The sequence below is a fragment of the Cupressus sempervirens genome, chromosome 3 (assembly GCF_028749045.1).
Source record: "Cupressus sempervirens isolate cs-2001-9-10 chromosome 3, ASM2874904v1, whole genome shotgun sequence".
Classification (NCBI taxonomy): Eukaryota; Viridiplantae; Streptophyta; class Pinopsida; order Cupressales; family Cupressaceae; genus Cupressus; species Cupressus sempervirens.
Genome location: NC_143120.1, coordinates 184,108,148 through 184,125,916, shown reverse-complemented (window position 1 = coordinate 184,125,916; position 17,769 = coordinate 184,108,148). Strand labels below are relative to the sequence as shown.

Sequence of the window (17,769 nt, the reverse complement as noted above, 5' to 3'; positions counted from 1 at the left end):
TTGGACAAATCCATTTTGCACATTTACTGCAGTCATTGTATTCTACAAGACAACATCTCTTTGAGGCATTATGTAAAACCTAAGATACCGGTGGGTCTGGAAAATTGACTGGTGCAGGTGCTGGTGCTTTTGGGTGCGCCAGTGCTTAAGCTATTATTTCAATTTACTAATAAAACTAAACACAAAAAAAAAAGCATTGCAGAGTCATCGGGGAATCAGCAAGGCTTGGAATTTTTCTTTGCACACAGGTGTGATTTGCAAAAACGCGCGTGGTTCAGAATGAAAATGCAGAAAAAACAGTCATGGAAGGTTATTGCAGGCTTCACAAGTGCAGACAATGACTTTCCTGGGCCCAAAAAACAGTGCCAAGGTCAATGTGGGCTGAAATCGCAGACAGAGCTGCAAAAAAAATGATGCAGTGAACATGCAACCAAACCCTGGGCATTGCAATTGCCACACAAAATGCAATTTTTCTTTAAAAAATGGTGGTGTAAATATAACTTAAAACTAAGATAACCGTGCATCTGGGAAATTGTATATTTGTCACTTTGTGTTTGTGAAGTCTGAAGTTGAACTATCAATGACGAAGTGTCATGCTATGGAATGGTTTATTTTTGTATATTTATTGTATTTCTTTGCATATATAAATAATAGTATATGTGTATGTGGGCTGAAATCGCAGACAGAGCTGCAAAAAAAATGATGCAGTGAAGATGCAACCAAACCCTGGGCATTGCAATTGCCACACAAAATGCAATTTTTCTTTAAAAAATGGTGGTGTAAATATAACTTAAAACTAAGATAACCGTGCATCTGGGAAATTGTATATTTGTCACTTTGTGTTTGTGAAGTCTGAAGTTGAACTATCAATGACGAAGTGTCATGCTATGGAATGGTTTATTTTTGTATATTTATTGTAGTTCTTTGCATATATAAATAATAGTATATGTGTATATGTAGAGAGAGAGAGAGAGAGAGAGAGAGAGAGACGCATCCAAATGCACCCAAAATCTTTTTTTTCAAAAATGCACATCCAAGCATCAGAATCCCGCAACCGCATCGGCATCACAACCAGAACCGGTAAGTGTAAAACAATCCATGTGCCTTGACAATGTGTCCACAATTTGTATGTGTGTAATAAACTTCTTTTTAAAAGTTGTTTTTGTGAGAAATGCAGATTTCTGTGTGCAATGGAAGAGTGAAGTCTTTTTGTTTTACTTTTTTCGAAAGCACATTCGCAATGATACAAGTCTGCAATAATTGAAGTTACATAAAAGAGTTGTCAGTAGTTTGTGCGTAGTAAGTGCACGTGCAATGACTCCTATAACTAGCCCTCTTTACATCATGATATGAGAAGAGTAATGGATGGGCAATTAATGATTGTCATTGGAGTGTGGAATAAGTTTATATGTGTAGAGTTATTCGGCCAATTTTAGCTTGAAATTTTCTATAGCTTTTTAAACAGATTCATTTTCAAGAACATTGCAATAAGCAAACCATAGGAGTTTTATTACACAGCTTACACGCTGTCTATGCCTCCACCTTGCATACACATATCTACCATGGCACCTCCAACTACAACATCTGTTAGAAATCTGTCTCCCTTATCATTGAAAACATTTATGGTATGATTCAGAGCTTCCATTAATGGTGCAGGGAAAGAGAACATCGACAAAGAGCTGAATTGGATTTTAATTTTTCTGTCTCCATGGCACTACTTCGAATTTCTAAACCTTCTCAACAGATGCATATGTTCAACTGCAAGCTGCCATCATTGTGCTGCATGAGAACTCAAAACGGTCTATATGCACTTCATAAGATGCCATACTGTGCATGTGGAGAAACCAGCTGTAGAAACAAAGGAGAAATTTGCAAGCTTTCAAAATCGCATGCATGAGTGACGTAAGTCCACACACTTGTATCTCCCTATTAGGATTAAGGTGCCATCTACAGTGTAAATCATAGAAAATGATTTCAATATCCTTGGAACCTGTCCTAAGACACTTAGAATGTATTAAGAAAATAATTTGTAATTTTTATTTCTCACTATTGTTTTAACTTTTAATACATTCATAATGGGTGATGGGCTCCACTAGCAGCATAAAAGTGGGTTGCAACCACAATTGTTTAAAATGTTTTCCCCACTTATGGATGTCTAGAATAAGATATTTAATGACACGGGAAATGGACAAAGGAGTGACCTATGGGATTCTCCAAGTGGGAGCGCAAGAAGAAACAAGTGTTTCTTGGCATCCAGTTATTTATTACATTTAACATAATGTTTATCTTGGAAGTATAGTTGTTCATGATGGAGGAAGGCATTAGAAGCTAAACTGGTGACTTTTTGAATTCCATGGAGACATTCCAAGGGTTGTGGTTGTAAGCAATAGAGATTATTGGTCATTTTGAAGCTCTTGTCATTCTATGAATACAGTGTGTAGATTGTATTAGTCTTTAGATCATATCTGATGGTTGTATATAGATTTCTCTGCAGGAACAAAGGACAGATGGGAGGCATAAGGAGATTGTTTGCATGTGCATATATGCTTCTATGGTGGAGGCAAAGAGGATAATGGAAGAGATTGCATTGTAAGCACATTTATTGTTGCTAATACAAGCTTGTCTTCTCTTGTTTGTGGAGTTTTCTCTAGCGAGGGTTTCTCCATGTAAATCATGTGTTATGTGTAGATGTTATGTTGCTGCTTTGTGCTTACTGCTATCTCATGCTGATGTTTATCATTATTTATTGTTGTTAAAAGTTCACATAAGATAGGTTTATTAAGAAAAATTAACAAGCTAATTTTTGACATTATTAAGAAGTATCTAATCATATAGACTTGACGGAGACGAGAAGGGTGGAGACAAGAAGATGTTTTTCAAGTTTCAAAATGTGCACGTATAATGCAGAGCTTTCATTCCTTTTATTTAAGTGTTTGTGGAGTTAAAGGGGTTGGACACTTAATTTGAAAGTGCAAGGTGAGCTTCCAAGTTTGCCTGTATGCACACCAAGTCTTCCCTGTAGCTTTTTGTTCTTTAGTATGGAACTTCCAAATGGAGATATAATGGCATTTTGCAATTTCTGCGTAGTTGCATGTTAAGTCTGCCCTTCAACAATTTACACCAAGTTTGCAGACTTCTTAGTTGTGTAGACAAAAAATATTTTCATCAATTTAATATTGTGAGGGTTTACAGAAAGTTGAAAAGAACAAAAATATTGCACATTCATGTACTTGTATTATAAGTCTCATTGCAAAATATTAGTGAGTGATAGGATAGAGTCAATATTTCACAAACTCATCCATAATATATTATAAGCATATTGCTTAAAGATTCAAGGTGCATGTGGACGATTTTGTGTGCAGTGCTCAATTGTAATTCCACTTTCCCAGACATAACATATAATGAACTTTAGAATTGCATTTGTATTTGTATTTCGGGAATAGAAGTATATGTCACAACTAGCATATTAACATGTCAAAATGCAGGATGGCCCATGGGTCAGAAATTGTATTTAACATCGAAAGCAGTAAGTGAAATGCAAGTACAAGAATGCAGTTTACCAAAGTTAGCATTTACATTTGTATTATTATTTCCATGGATGTCTATCTTTGAGATGATGAAAGGTAGAGAAGACTCCATGAGAAAAAATTGTAATCTAGCAAAATAATCCTGCAACCACAAGAAGATAAATACCAAAAAAGGGAAGCGGAAATTCCTATGCATTCTGCAATGAAAACACACTGACACACATTTATACCATTCAAACCTTTAACATGACTTGCCCTTTTATTAACAACAAATGTAAATGTAAAGTTCTAGTTCTTCACTATTTGATACCCAACCACTTTCTGACCCTTTTTTCCCAAGAATTGGCACTAAGAATATGCATACAGTTTTCTCCAATGTACGAGCCATTGAAATTTTGGCAACTTAATGAGACATCTAGTGTGCAATCTTTAATGACCAGACTCGAACAATTTTACTATTCAAACGATCAATGATGACTACAAATCACTCGTAACTCTGACAAACAATTAACAAACTTCAACTCAATCAAAATGAAATGATGAGGAATGATGAGGAGCTTTCACAAATGACTTAAGATATCAATACAGCTTTCAAGATAAGATAAGATAATAATATTAATGTCGAACAAGAGACCAACAAGGGTCTACGGGACTGGAAGATACAACAATGCAGGAAAGATCAAACCAATTGGTGCACCAAACAATGTCCGAGAAAGAACAAATGAGAGAGCAAATAAAGGGAACAACAACAAACAAGAACTAGAAATCCTTTCTTGACGAAAAGAAGTCAAGCACCGAAGGACAGGGCCCAAGACAAACAAGAGTCTGAGCCCGTCCCTGAGAAACATTGGAAATAGGGTTTTCCTATCTGAGGCATTCGTAGCAAGGTCTAACCAATATGCTATGCTCGAAGATGAGTGTAGTGAGCTGCCACTTCATACCTCTAGAAGGAGACATGGGCAGAGAAAAGGCCGTGATGAGCTGATCTAAGGCCTATCTCTGAGAACATGAGTTGTAAAGTGTGCTCTCAGAGTTGGGAGGTCTCCCAAAGGTAAACAGCTAAACACCGCTGGTTAGAGTAACTAAAAAAGGCCGAAAGGGATCTGCAGTCTCTGAATAAGCAATGGGACCTACCGCTGATCTCGTAGTAGATGGAGCACCTGAAGATGAAATGGGTCTCGGTCTCAATCTCGGATAAAGTGCATATGCAGAAAATCCAGTCCTCACAGGACAGGTGGTGATTCGTTTGGCATCGAAGCCGGTGGGAACCAACTCAGAACGATCCCAAAGAGATGCAGAGGGCATGACTCCAGCGTCGGCTCAAGTACAAGGGACGCACAATAATCTTGTCCCGCATCTCCAAAAAGTGCTCTGAGTAGAAGGCCATCCGTGGGCGCAAGCCCCTTGGGGGGTTAATCCAGGTCGTGGTGATGTACTATCTATATATGTCAAGTCTGACGTGCCCATTCAACTCCTACTATAAGGGGAGGAGATGGCTGAGAACATCCAAGGAGAACTGATAAGGCGGAAGACGATCAATGTCAATCCCGATCGAGCTCAATAAGGTAGTGACCTAGGTATACCAACAGCGAGCCCTAGACACCCTGGTGGAGCTAGCAATATCAATTGAGGAGCAGTAAGCAAGGTAGGAGTATCAGTGATGACCATCAGCTGAGTCAGCAAAGGCTATGAGGCGGTGGATGAGCCAAATCAAATCGAAGATGGCACTAAACCAAAAAGGATGAGCCCCAAACTCTCTCAATGTCAATCCCGATTGAGCTCAATAAGGTAGTGGCCTGGGTATACCAGTAGCGAGCCCTAAACACCCTGGTGGAGCTAGAAATATCAACTGAGGAGCAGTAAGCAAGGTAGGAGTATCAGTGACGACCATCAGCAAAGTCAGCAAAGCCTATGAGGCGGTGGATGAGCCAAATCAAATCGGAGATGGCACTAAACCAAAAAGGATGAGCCCCGAACTCAACTAGAATAATACTGTGCGAAGTGTATTCGTGACAACGGATAATCCGACAAAGGAGAAGGGTCTAAAGCCGCTAGATAGAGACCCAATCAGAGTCTAGAAGAGAAAGCCCCCAAATCACTGAGCCGTATAAAACAGTCAGGTCTGATCAAAGAGTTCAAGAGAGATAAATTGGACTTAGTGTCCTGAAAGTGATGTCGAAAACACTGTCTCTCCCGAACGGCGAGGGAGTCCATCCCCTTTGCAACTTGCGATAGATGGGCGGGTCTCATGATAGCCCGCAAAGTCAATATATGATCCATAGTCTAGAAGTCAGTATGAAACCTCGCCTACCCTCTAACACGACTCTACCTCCTGTCAAATTGTCTAGAGAGAATGGTGTTCAGGACCGTAGCATAAAGCTAGGCGAAGGTGTGCCCAGTCATGATGGTCTTGTAGTTGTTGAAGTTTGAAACCAACCCAGACTTGTAGATCGAGTAAATCACGATTCTCGACCAAGAAATAGGGAACCCAATACACACCACTTTGTTAAAGAGCACTGATAGAAAGGAACAAAGAATCAGAACACCAAGTTTAAAAACCTCTACCTAAAAACCATCCTCATCAACAGTTCTACTACATCTCATGAATCTGACGGCCTTGTTAACAACAGAGGGAGTGAAAAGATGGCAATGAGGGGGTAGGATGAATGGGTTGTTGGTCAAGGATATTATAAAGAGTGGCGGCATAGGACACCAAAGAGTGCCAGTCGAGGGTGGAGGGCGGAGGAGGGTGGCAAGGGAACAAGGTATGCCAGAAGGCTTTCAAGTAGCGAGCGAGGGTATGATAGAGGAATCTACACTACGAAGCCACGAACAACCGCTTTTTGTGACGAAGAAGGTGGTGGTACGAGGAACACAACCGAGTGTAGGAGGGGGGACAAGCAACAAAGGAAGCACAATGGGAGCGGTGTAAGGACTTACACTTATCATCATACCATAGGTTCATGGGACAGGATTTTCGGCTAGTGTGGGAGAGGGGAGAGGGGAGAGGGAGAGGTGCGGTAAAGGATGGAGAGGAGGGCGGCCTCCCAAATACCAACGGTCAAAAGATCAAATAAGGACAAAGCCTGAGAGGAATCTGAGAAGCAGTCAGGGGGGAGAAGCCGCCTAAGATGGAGGGTCAAGAGGTAGCAGTCACACTCAAAAAAGCGGAAAGTGGTAAGGGGGCTTGAAGGTAAGGGCGAGGTACAGAGCAGGGGGGCGGGGGCGGCATGGTGAAATGGACAAGAAGGCTTAGGATGGAGTGGTCAGCCAAAGGGGGCGGGTGATGGTGAAGCGGCTAATGGAGGGATAACTGAGGCAGGCACAAAAGCATAGTCGACCACACTCGCACCCTCGCAATGGGGCCAACATGTGAAGAGTTCAAAGCCCAGGAGCGAGGGAGGCCATTCAGGATCAACAAAATGAAAGACTCGCAGAACTAGAGGAGGTGGTGACTATAGCATAAAAGAGGCCCAAGGCAGTCCAAAGAATGGCCTTGGAAGTTGTTGTGAGGTTCTCACACGATTGCCCCCAAATTTTGGGGACCCCCATTTTCTTGATCGCCTTGGTGAAATTTTTTTAAGTTGTCCAAAAATTTCAATTTAGAAAATTTTACACCTTGGACGCCTTCGGGCTAGGAGAAATGGTTAGATTTGTTTTTCACCCGGTCTTAACTTGATTTTCCAAAACTAGAAATTTTATCCTTAGGCCAAACCAATTTCAAAGACGACATTTTTTCGATGGTTAGAACAATACCCAGCAGGATAAAATTTACAATTTTGATTTTTGGGACTTAGACGATTTATTTTGAAAATTGGATATAACTGTATAGACTTGAACATTTTCAAAATGATTTTTTAGATTTAATTGTTTTGGAAAATCTTGAATGTTTTGGTGAAAAAGAAAATTTTGTGATAGTGAAAGTCAATTGGAAAATCGATTTTGAATGCTAGAAAAATGGTTTATTTTTGGTAAAAAATCAAAATTGCATTGCAAAATCAAAATGGACTTAATTGCAAAATTTTGCATTAAATTGAGTAAAATTGCCTTGAGAATTTTAAAAATATTTAAAGAGATTGGTAAATTAAAATTGAAAAATCAATTTTGAGCTTGCTAAATCCGATTTTAAATAATATTTTAATTACCAAAATGTCATTAAATGAAAATTTGAACACCTCCAAGGCTTTCTTAATTTTGTTTTGCAATTTTGGTCCTAATCGGCAATTAAAAAAGCAAATTTCACTAAGGCAAAATTAATTTTCTAGCTTGGCATTTAATTTTGGACCATGAATAGTGGCCTAATTTAATTTTCTTTCTCTCCCAGGGCTAGTCGGCCAGCTTGGAGGAGTGTGTGGAGTTTTGTATAAGAGGGCTTCCCCCTCTTTCATTTCTCATTCCATCAAGCAGCTCTTTCTTGCCTTGGTGATTTTGTAAGCAGCCTTCTACTTAGCAATTTTTGGGAGCATATTTGTGTGCTTGAAACAGATTTCTTGCCTTCAACAAATTATTTCTTGGGGCAGAATTTTCTTGTCTTTGGCGATTTTTCCCTTGGGGCAGCTTTCTCACATACTTGGCAATTTTCTAAAGAAGAGCAGATTTCACATGCTTAGCGATTTTTTTTGTAAGCAGCCTTCTTATGTGCTTTGGCAATTTCCTTTTGCAAGGAGCTGCTTTGTAGTGTTTGGCGATTTTCCTTTGGAGGGCAGATCTGCACTTTCTCTTGCATGGGCGATTTAATGGAGAACTGATTTTTTTTCTTGCAAAAAGGCTGCGATTTTACATTAGATCTGGGCAAATTTTTATTTGAAGGAGGAAACATATGATTGAAGTCTGATTCTTGGCAAATTGTGAACCATTTCAAAGTGGTTAGAATTCTGATTTTGCAAGGAAGCTTGAAATTCTTAGGTCTGATCTGAATTTTAAAGAAGACCCGGCTGTTGGTAAAGGTAAATTCAATTCATTCTAGAGCTGAAAGGTGGTTCTTAAGTGAATTTCACTCCTTGTTCTTGCTTGATTTTGTTTCCTTTATGCTCTTCTTGCATTCATCATCCACCAATTCATCATCCCATCTATAGGTTGAAGATTGGAGAGATAAGTGTGGAATCCATGATAGGGCATTTGGCGAGGCAGAAATAAGCTAAACTACCCTAGGAATGAAGTTGAGAGATATAAGTGTAGTCCATCCTAAGGTAACAAAGAGGCAGAAATATGTGGTAGTCCCACCCCTAGGTTGAAAAGATTGGAGATTGATAAGTGTTGTGATAAGAGTTGGTGAGGCAGAAATAAGTTAGAATCCATCGATAGAAAGAAGATTGAAGATCGATAAGAGTAGTCCATATCACTTAAGATGAAGGGGCATAATAAGTGTTTAGAATGGTAGATGTTAGTGCAAGCAAGAATCCAAAGGGAACGAACACCAAGAAAGACAAACAGGACATGATGCCCAAGACCACCTTCTCAAAAGTGAGGCGTATAACCGATATCAATATCGGTACAGTAAACATGATACAGCTAATGAACAAATTGAAGGAAGGACAATCCCCCATGGCAAAGAAGATATACAATAGTGGAATTGTACACGCGGTGGCCTTCCCTCCTACCTTGCCTTGCCCAGCATTGGTTATGAAATGTGCATCCATGTTTGATTTGGTTAGCAAATCCATTATTTTTTATGAAGGAAAAAGAGTGTTGGCAAAACATTGGCAGACAAGTGATCGAAGAAGCATTTAACATTCCCCAGTACAAAAGCATGACAGTAGCAATGATGGACCAGGCGACCAAGTCATTTCAAGACAACCAAGAGGCTTATTTAATGCATCTAAAGCATTGGCTACATGAAGGAAAGAAGGGAGTCACCAGATCCTCCAGGCTTACCGTGTCAAACTTCAAATCAAAATATGGCAACCTCATTGTGCTTCTTAGCCGGATCATGGGCCTAGCTCAAGGTATGCAATTTGAAAACTGGATGTACTTCTTTATTGATGAAATTGAAAAAGGGAAAAGAAGATTTGATTGGGCTAGGATCATAAGTGAGAATCTAGAATTACAACTTAGGACCATGCAAAATCAAAAGCAATTCTATATGGTGTCCTATCTGTTCTATTTGATTACGAGGTTGTATGAAAATTCGAGACTTCAGGCCTTACGAGAAATTGGCAATAGGCTGGGGCAATGTTTGGTGCATGAATGCTATCCACAGCTTCATTTGCACAACAACATAGACTATAAAATATTTTGTGATGCCTTTGCCATAAAGACAGTAAGGGTACTACAAGGGACACCTGCTAAGAGGCTCTCATCGGAAGCAGAAGCAAAGATTAAGAGATATGGGAGTTGGTTCATCCAGTTTCCGTAATTTACATACATTAGAGTAGTAGGAAGCACAGTTTGTCCCAAGAGGCTTCCAAGGTACCCACCCGACAAGGTAGTTTTGATGGAGTTGGCTAGGCAACTTGAGCATTATGACAGAATGATGAAACTCAAGGGTGAGACAAGGATTACCTTCTCATTCAATATTGGCAATGATAGTTGCCCCAATCTTATTGCCTTTGCAGTTGCCGAGAAAGAATTGGAATGGGCTCATCTAGGATGGTATAGAGCAAGGCAACGATTCGATCCTAATGGTCTTATTAAGGCATCTCATAGAAATACATTCAAACATGTTCCTACCATAGAAGATTTATGGGCCAATGCACGAGATGACTTTCATGTGAGCAAGCTAGCTTTCTCAAGATTGTCAATGAACATGATGAGAGATATAAGATGGAGAGGCCTTGATATTCCTGACCAACTGGAAGATGATGAAAATGTGTTGAGAGAAGATTATAATACAGTGGAGGGTATAGAATTGAATCCAATGGATTGGAATGATCACCAAGATCCTCGCTTGGAGGCAGTTACAAGAGCAGTTGATTTGCATACCGAGTCGTGGTACAATGGGAAGTTGAGAAAATTGCAAAGTCAAAAGGTACACCTTACTTATGAGAAGATGAAGCCAAAGGATGGTCCAGCAAAATCAGTCGGACAGAGGGGTGAAGGAAGTAGCCGACAGCAAGAAACAGTTAGAAACAAGAAGAGAGCTTTGGAGGTTGAGAAAATTAAAGAACCTCCAGCGAAGAGATAGAATGCAGCACCATCAAGGGAAAGTATAATTGAGGCTAGAGGCCAAGAAGATAACACAAGTGAACAAAGGGTCGCGGTAGAGGTGAGCTCCGATTCAAAATCAAGTGGTTACAGTGACAGCACTGAATACTCTTCTCTCTCAAAGAATTTGCGTGGAGATGATATGGCAGTTACTAGTGGAGAAGAAGATGGGCCGATTGATATTGAAGAAGTAAGCCAGGTGCCTGTGGCCATTAGTGATGATCGGTTAATTGAACCAAATCCAGATTTGGGGAGATGCACCGCACCACTATGGTTAAGGCAAATGCTTATGCCAAGAGGTGAGGTAGTGACTACCCAAACAATTAAAGACATCCAAGGATTAAAGGAAAAGGGTGATAGTGAGAACCAGAAACAAATGGCAAAAACAGCGGCAAAGCTGATTAGGAGCGACAATGATGGTCACCGAAAGGTTCATATTGCCATACCAACAGTTAACAAGGCATTGGATAAGATTGTAGCTCAGGAATATGAAACAATAGAGCACAACTTGGGAAGAAACACAGATGACATGGAATGTGAGGAGATCCAAGAGGGTATAGTCTCAATCAGGGAAAGGTTGAGGAAGGCAAATGAAAAGATCATGAAGTTGGAGGCCGAGAACAAATATTGGAGAGATTGCCACCCTATCCAATAGTTGCACCAAGAAGCCCTTTCTCAAGATAGCGACAGCAATATAGAAGAGATATCGGCTCAACTGCATGAAGTCAAGGATTGGATCCATGATACAATCCAAGATGGAAGAAACTTCTTACCTTCATTTATCTCGACATTCCGGTCATTAGTGACTATTAGAGACAAATTCATAAGATTTGAAGGTGAATGGAAGGATTTCCTTCCAGTACAGACATTCATTAGGCTACTAGAAAAATATTTGGAAAGAGCCAAGTTGGTTGATGAAGGAGGATTGAGTACGATTGAGTCTTGGTTTGTTGCCTTGAGTACCAGATTGAGAACACTGGAGGAAATACAGAATGTAATTGCACAGCACCGCCCAAGCGTTGACACTTCCATTTCAGCCATGATGAGCAACGTTGGGGCGGCACTTGATTTTGAAGATATCAAAGAGGAGAGCATCAATGAGACAGAGTTGGGATCAAGATTGGATGAGTTAGGGAAGGTTGCTCTCAAGCAGAAACATTTGGGCACCCTTGCCTCCCTCAATGCCTTTATCGGATATGCCAAGGAATATGAGAAGGACCATGAGAAGACACTACAAGCAGCAAGCAGCATGATGAATTCAGCTGAGCTCAAGATGAGACACACACCTTGCCCTCCCATGAAGGAAGTCAATGACAAGCTAGCCGAGTACATTACTTTGGCTAAAAGGATGAAAGGGAAGGGTAGAACTATATTAGAAGATCATTTGATGTAAGACAAGTGACAATTTCTCTTTCTTCTAGAATGGGGTAGGTGTTTGATTATGATTGGCTACCATTTTGGTGTCTTCTCATTGGTTGCCACTTTTTCTTTTTTTTCATTGGTCCATTGATGAGGTGGCATCTTCTCATTGGCCAATGGGGTGGCAACCCTAGTTAGGGTTTCTAGGATCCAATCTGGATCGTTGGTTTTGCCTCTTTATCTCTACCGTCGGTTGTAAATTCAAGCCTCTATATAAGGCCATTTGCTCTAATTTGTAAAGGGTTGGAGAAAATTGTTGCTAAGATAATGCCAAAATCGCTTTTCTTTCTCATTGTTGTGACTTGCATGGTGTTTAAGAACTTTTGGTATTGTTGCATGGTTTCTACTTCCACTAGTTAAAATAAGATTTTCATTTTGAAGTTGTTAAAGTAACTTTCATTTGAAGAAGTTGCTAAGTAGAGAAAAAAAGTAGATGGATAGTTGCATGGTAGTATTAGTAGATGTTTGATAGGGATCTATAACTAGGCCACTAGCATCCTAGTGGCTTGTTGGGAAGCCTTGTGTGGTAAACTAGTTCCTTTTCCTTTGAATCATTGCATCTATGGAGGTGGAGCTGCCGGTTAGCTTTCATTAGATTCAATCCCCGTCCATTTGCTAGTCTTTCATTCATAGGAGTAGAAGTAGAATAGCAAGTAGTTTAGAAGTTGGAATTTTGAAGAAGAAAGTTAGGAAGGCGCAAGTCATAAGAATATTCACCCTCCATCACCATCACCTTCTCCATCAACATCACCTGGCATTCACACCTGAATCACCATCACCATCATTTCACCAGAAGTTCAAGTTGTCCTCAAACAAATAGTGTAAGCCCGCCTATGTGATTACCAGCAAATCACATCAATATGCTGAGTTAGTATCCACAGGATCAAGGAACATTGGAGTTTTTCTTATGTCCGCATAAGTATTAACTTTTCAAGAGAGAAATTGTGTGTTTGATACTCCATATTAGATATTCAATTGCTATATGTTATGTAGTGGTAAAAAACTGACATCAACAGAAGCCCATAGTGGTCGGATCAGTCTCCCTAGTAAAAAGCAAATCTGAAGTGCAGTCATGGAGAGGGCACTGAAGATCTCTAGTGCGTGCATTAAAGTCCCCCAAAAAGATGATGTCACCCAATCTCGAGAACTTCAATATGTACTCATGCAAATTAGAGAAGGGGTCTCCATCTACATGGCTATGTATGGCGTGCGGAGAGGTGGTCGATGGGAAATAACAAACCGCTATGAAGATGTCCCTGTGACGGCGATCACTGTGGCTGATCTGAATCCATATAAATCAAGCCAAGGTGTCAAAGTGATCCACCGATGAGGTAATCTCTGATCAAGCAAGCCACAACACCAGAGCTACGAACACCACCAAATGCCCGAATCTCCTCTCTGCCGACAGAAAGCCACTGATAACCAGAAAACACCAGGAGGCAAACCGGACTCTCGTGAGTCTCCGTGACAACCAATATATCTACAAACCCAACCACATCTGAATATAGACCAAGTAATGACCAAAGAGTGCCATTACCATTCCAGTAGTTAACATGGAGAGAATCATAAAAAGGTTCTCCACCATGTAACTGTTGGCGAGACCGTCATTTGGTTAGAAGAGAATCTTCGTTCCCATCTGCTAGGAGGGGGATCTCAAATAATAGCTCTGATGTTTCGGATCACCGCCCACTTACCGGCACATCTTGCCTCAGCAACCAAACCTCTCAAGTGTCGCAACTCGGTCACCTATGCTTTGGTAAGATCCTCGTCTAAAAAAATCTTCGAAGGAAGAGGGAATAACTTCCTCTTCGATCTAAGAACCCGCAACCTATCGGTAAGTGAGAGAAACCACAGGAAAAGGTACTATCTGATTCCACCCAACACCTGTCTAAAGTGATGTCAAAGATGCCAAGCTGGTTTGTAAGAAAGGACTGCCCCGTTGTCATAGGATCAATGGTAAAAGTAGGAAGGCCCTAAACTCTGAGGTTAAGCTCACCGGCACGTCTCCAACGCTCCTCGGTAATCTGCCCTTGGACAATCTTTTCCACACCCACCAAGAGAGCAGAATCAAGATTTGGTGCAAATAGAGACCCAAGATTTGACCTTCTCCTCTATCTCCAATAAAAGGGAAGTGTGCTGGTCCACGAGTTCACTCTATTGTTTTTTGAAGGTGTCAAGGTTTCCCAGCTGATCAATAATTGTTTCAAAGTGGGTTTTGATGTCTATTGTTTCAGAAATGAAAGTGATAGAGAAATTAGAGAGGTCAGACGAGTTGGATTCAACCTGCAATTTCATAGCCGTGATGGTCTCTGAGAATTTGTGGACAGTATCTCTCAAACACTGGTTCTTTGTTTCCATTCTAAGCATTTTGTCATATAACCTCTGGTAGGTTAATGACGATGCAAGAATAGCAGTCGCAGGAAAGCATTGAAAAGAGTCAGCCTTTGCCACCGGAGTCCCCATTGGGAGGCCAACTACAACAGCATGGTAGGGGCTCAAAGTAAGAATACACAGCGAACAGAACAGTATATTTGGCAGAAGATGATCTTAACTCCAGCAAGGTTCTGCACGTTACTCCAGCAAAGGTCAGCTTAGAGAGCAAAGGGTGAGCCAGCTGGAGAATAAACAACAGGAGCCAGCTTGGGTAGTAGAGGAGAAGCCAGCTAAACCTTGCCCGACTGTTGGTAGCCACTCCACACGCAGACAGAATGAAGAATGAAGCCAGGGTCATGGACGCGGGAAGAAATCACGCACTCTAGAGAAATATCACACGCAAGGGCAATCACGCACACTAGAGAAATCATGCGAACGAAAGGAAGGAAGTCGCATGCAACACCTGGAGCAGAGAAACGAAGAGAAATGGTCAACATGCAGACAAATGCACACAACAAACGCCGGAAACGAAGGGAGTTGGGTTGAAGAGCAACGCCCAGAGGACCGAAGAGCAACGCAGGAAACAGCAGTGTACAGTCACCACGCAAGCTGAAGTGAGACCTAACACCGAACGCGATCAGGGATACACATGTAGGAGCATAAACGATGACTACGGGGCAAAGTTACTGGCAGCCATGATCAATGTAAATGGAAAGGTCGCAGCCATGGCAGTCACATGAAAAAGTAGGTTGAACGAAGGAGGTCATTGCGAAGGTGAGGTCATCAAGAAAGCAACCCATAAATGCATGTTGAATCGCAAAATGCAAAAAGTTAAAACTTTTCCATAGTCAAAACTGTGATAACAGATGGGTCTGCAGTTTCAAAACCTCATTATGACACCAATATTTGATTATGGTAACAGTTATTTGTTCCTTGTGCATATTGATGCAGAAATCTATATAAACTCAACCTACATAGAAGAGGATACTAATTGAGAGCCTTTCATTAACAAACACTCGCTTTGGCAGTCTCTAATGAACAGCTTTCAAAAGACAAAGTTCACAACAGTGATTGAGACTTGTATCTTTTCCCTATCAATTAAATGAGCCATGTCAATTTTAATATGTTGATTATAGAAATAATTATAGAGTTTATTTCTGGTATTTTGTTTAACAAATTAGATGCCAAAGTGTCTGTTTTCCAGCCAAAAAACTGGAACTAGAAAATAGATAGACCTTCCCTGATGCATTGAATGGGATGCCTGCCTATGTCATCAGATTCCATGCGCAAGAAATTTTAACCAGCAATTGACTGATGAGAGATCAGAAAACAAAAAGCTAATTTAGCCAAACAGATTAAGGTAATTTAACTACAGATACTACAGAATATTAGGTGGAGAGCAAATAAGCAAGAGCTAAAAGCCACACTACTAAAGGTATTTGAGGCAACCAAACAGTCATAGAAAATGCATCAACGGACAAAAAGAGAACAATGACAGTAGCTGCTTGATCCAAATAATTCAGAAATTGCAGCAGAGTCTCTAGTTATCTCAGAATTCTCCAGAGATAGCACAATCTGGAATTGGACAGCCTTCAGAATCACTTTTGCCGATTTGTACTAATGGTGGTCTTGATGCTGTTCCAGCTTTTCTTGCCAACAGTAGCTACCAACTAAAGAGAGCTAGTTGTATAACAAGTGCTAGTATAAGTTCAATGTCACTGGGAGAGATTATATTCTTGATTTGTTCAATGCCTCCAAGACAGATTTTATTCATTTTGATGACTTATAGAGTTACAACTTTGGGATCCTGTAATACTATCTCAAATGAACATGCACTATCAAAGTAACTGTGAAATGAACAACTAAATAGCAAAGCCAGAAATTGTGTATACCAGTGACCTGTGTTCAAAATCAGAACATCATGAAATCTAGGAGCCTCTGCCCATGATCCGTCTGGAATGTCGACATCCACTCTAAAACCCTCTTTGTATCCCAGTTGCTCTAGGGCTCCACCATCAATCTTTGCAGACCACCTGGAAAATAATTTCAAAAAAAAAAGTCCAACATCAAAGGTAATAATCCAGAACCCAGTCCTAACATACTAGCCTTATGTTCGCAATACTGCACCTGTACCAAAAAAAAGACATATTCAATAATAGAATAGAATGGCATTGAAAACACCTTGAAGTCAATCTATCTGGTTAATTGGCATCTGAAATTTGAACCTATAGGATTTGTTTCACTTTCAGAATGGTTACCCAGAATTTATCGTCTACTTGAGTTTTCTGTTATTTGGTTGGTCAAAACAATTAATTCTACCTACCTATATACTCTTAATCCAATTGAAAAGAAATTGATCTTCTCTACCTATTATTATACAATGTTGAGGAAAACCATAGTTTCAAACTAAGTTACCGATGCTGGTTCTGATGCTGATGCGGGTGACGGGTGCTGATGCGCGGATGTGCAGATTTTTTTTTGGGGGGGATTTTTGATGCGTTTGGGTGCACCCATATATAAATATAATTTATTTATTTTTAATATATATATATATATATATATATATATATATATATATATATATATATATATCTGTGTGTGTATGTATGTATGTATGTATGCATACTATAATAATATAATTTATGTATGGAAAGAAATGCAAGAAATATACAAAATGAAAAATAAACCATTCCATAGCAATTAACAAATGCAAAATGCCAAAATGGAGACCAAATAAGAAGAAAGCCCAAATGCAAACAAAATAAGAGGAATGAGCAATGAACAGTCTATATTAGGGCCATTTTAGGGTTTTGGGGCAAAAATGAGACAAAATATAATTTTAAAAAACATTTTAACACGTTTTATTGTATCACTTAAGTGAGTTGGCGCCTAAAAAGTCTAGATGCTCTACGGATTCACTCGGAAGCTTGATGGATGCTTAATGGATGCTTTCCCAAGCATCCCGCAACCACCCACAGGCAGAAGCCACACTTCCTCCCAACCTCTGTGATGCTTCCAAAAGCATCCACGCATACCCGCGCATCCGCACCTGCACCCTAGCCAAACTTCCAAGCATCGGTATCTTAGGTTTCAAACATGCCTAAAGCCTCTGTGGACTTCCAGATATCAAGTTTATCCTAGAGTATAGATAACATGATAACCCTGAAGAATACCACAATGCATTTGGTTTACTAAGTACCAAAAAGAAACCAAGTTAGTCAAGATAGTTTTTTATCAAATTGCCCAAATAATAAAAGCAGGATTTTGGTTCAGTGAATTCTTGTGCTTCATTCAAGAATGTATCATG

At 40.1% G+C, this 17,769-nt stretch overlaps 1 protein-coding gene across 7 annotated transcripts in view; it reads right to left on the bottom strand.

The window, feature by feature from the left end:
- TBL13 (TRICHOME BIREFRINGENCE-LIKE 13) overlaps positions 1-17,769 on the bottom strand; it is a 123,839-nt gene that overhangs the window by 58,300 nt on the left and 47,770 nt on the right. For all 7 annotated transcript variants that reach the window (XR_016362041.1, XM_089818906.1, XM_089818909.1 and 4 more), the window contains exon 3: positions 16,355-16,495. Coding sequence is in view for 6 of the 7 variants with exons in the window: in XM_089818906.1 (XP_089675032.1) it covers positions 16,355-16,495 (141 nt within the window). In the remaining variant the exon portion in view is untranslated. The remainder of the gene's footprint in view (positions 1-16,354; positions 16,496-17,769) is intronic.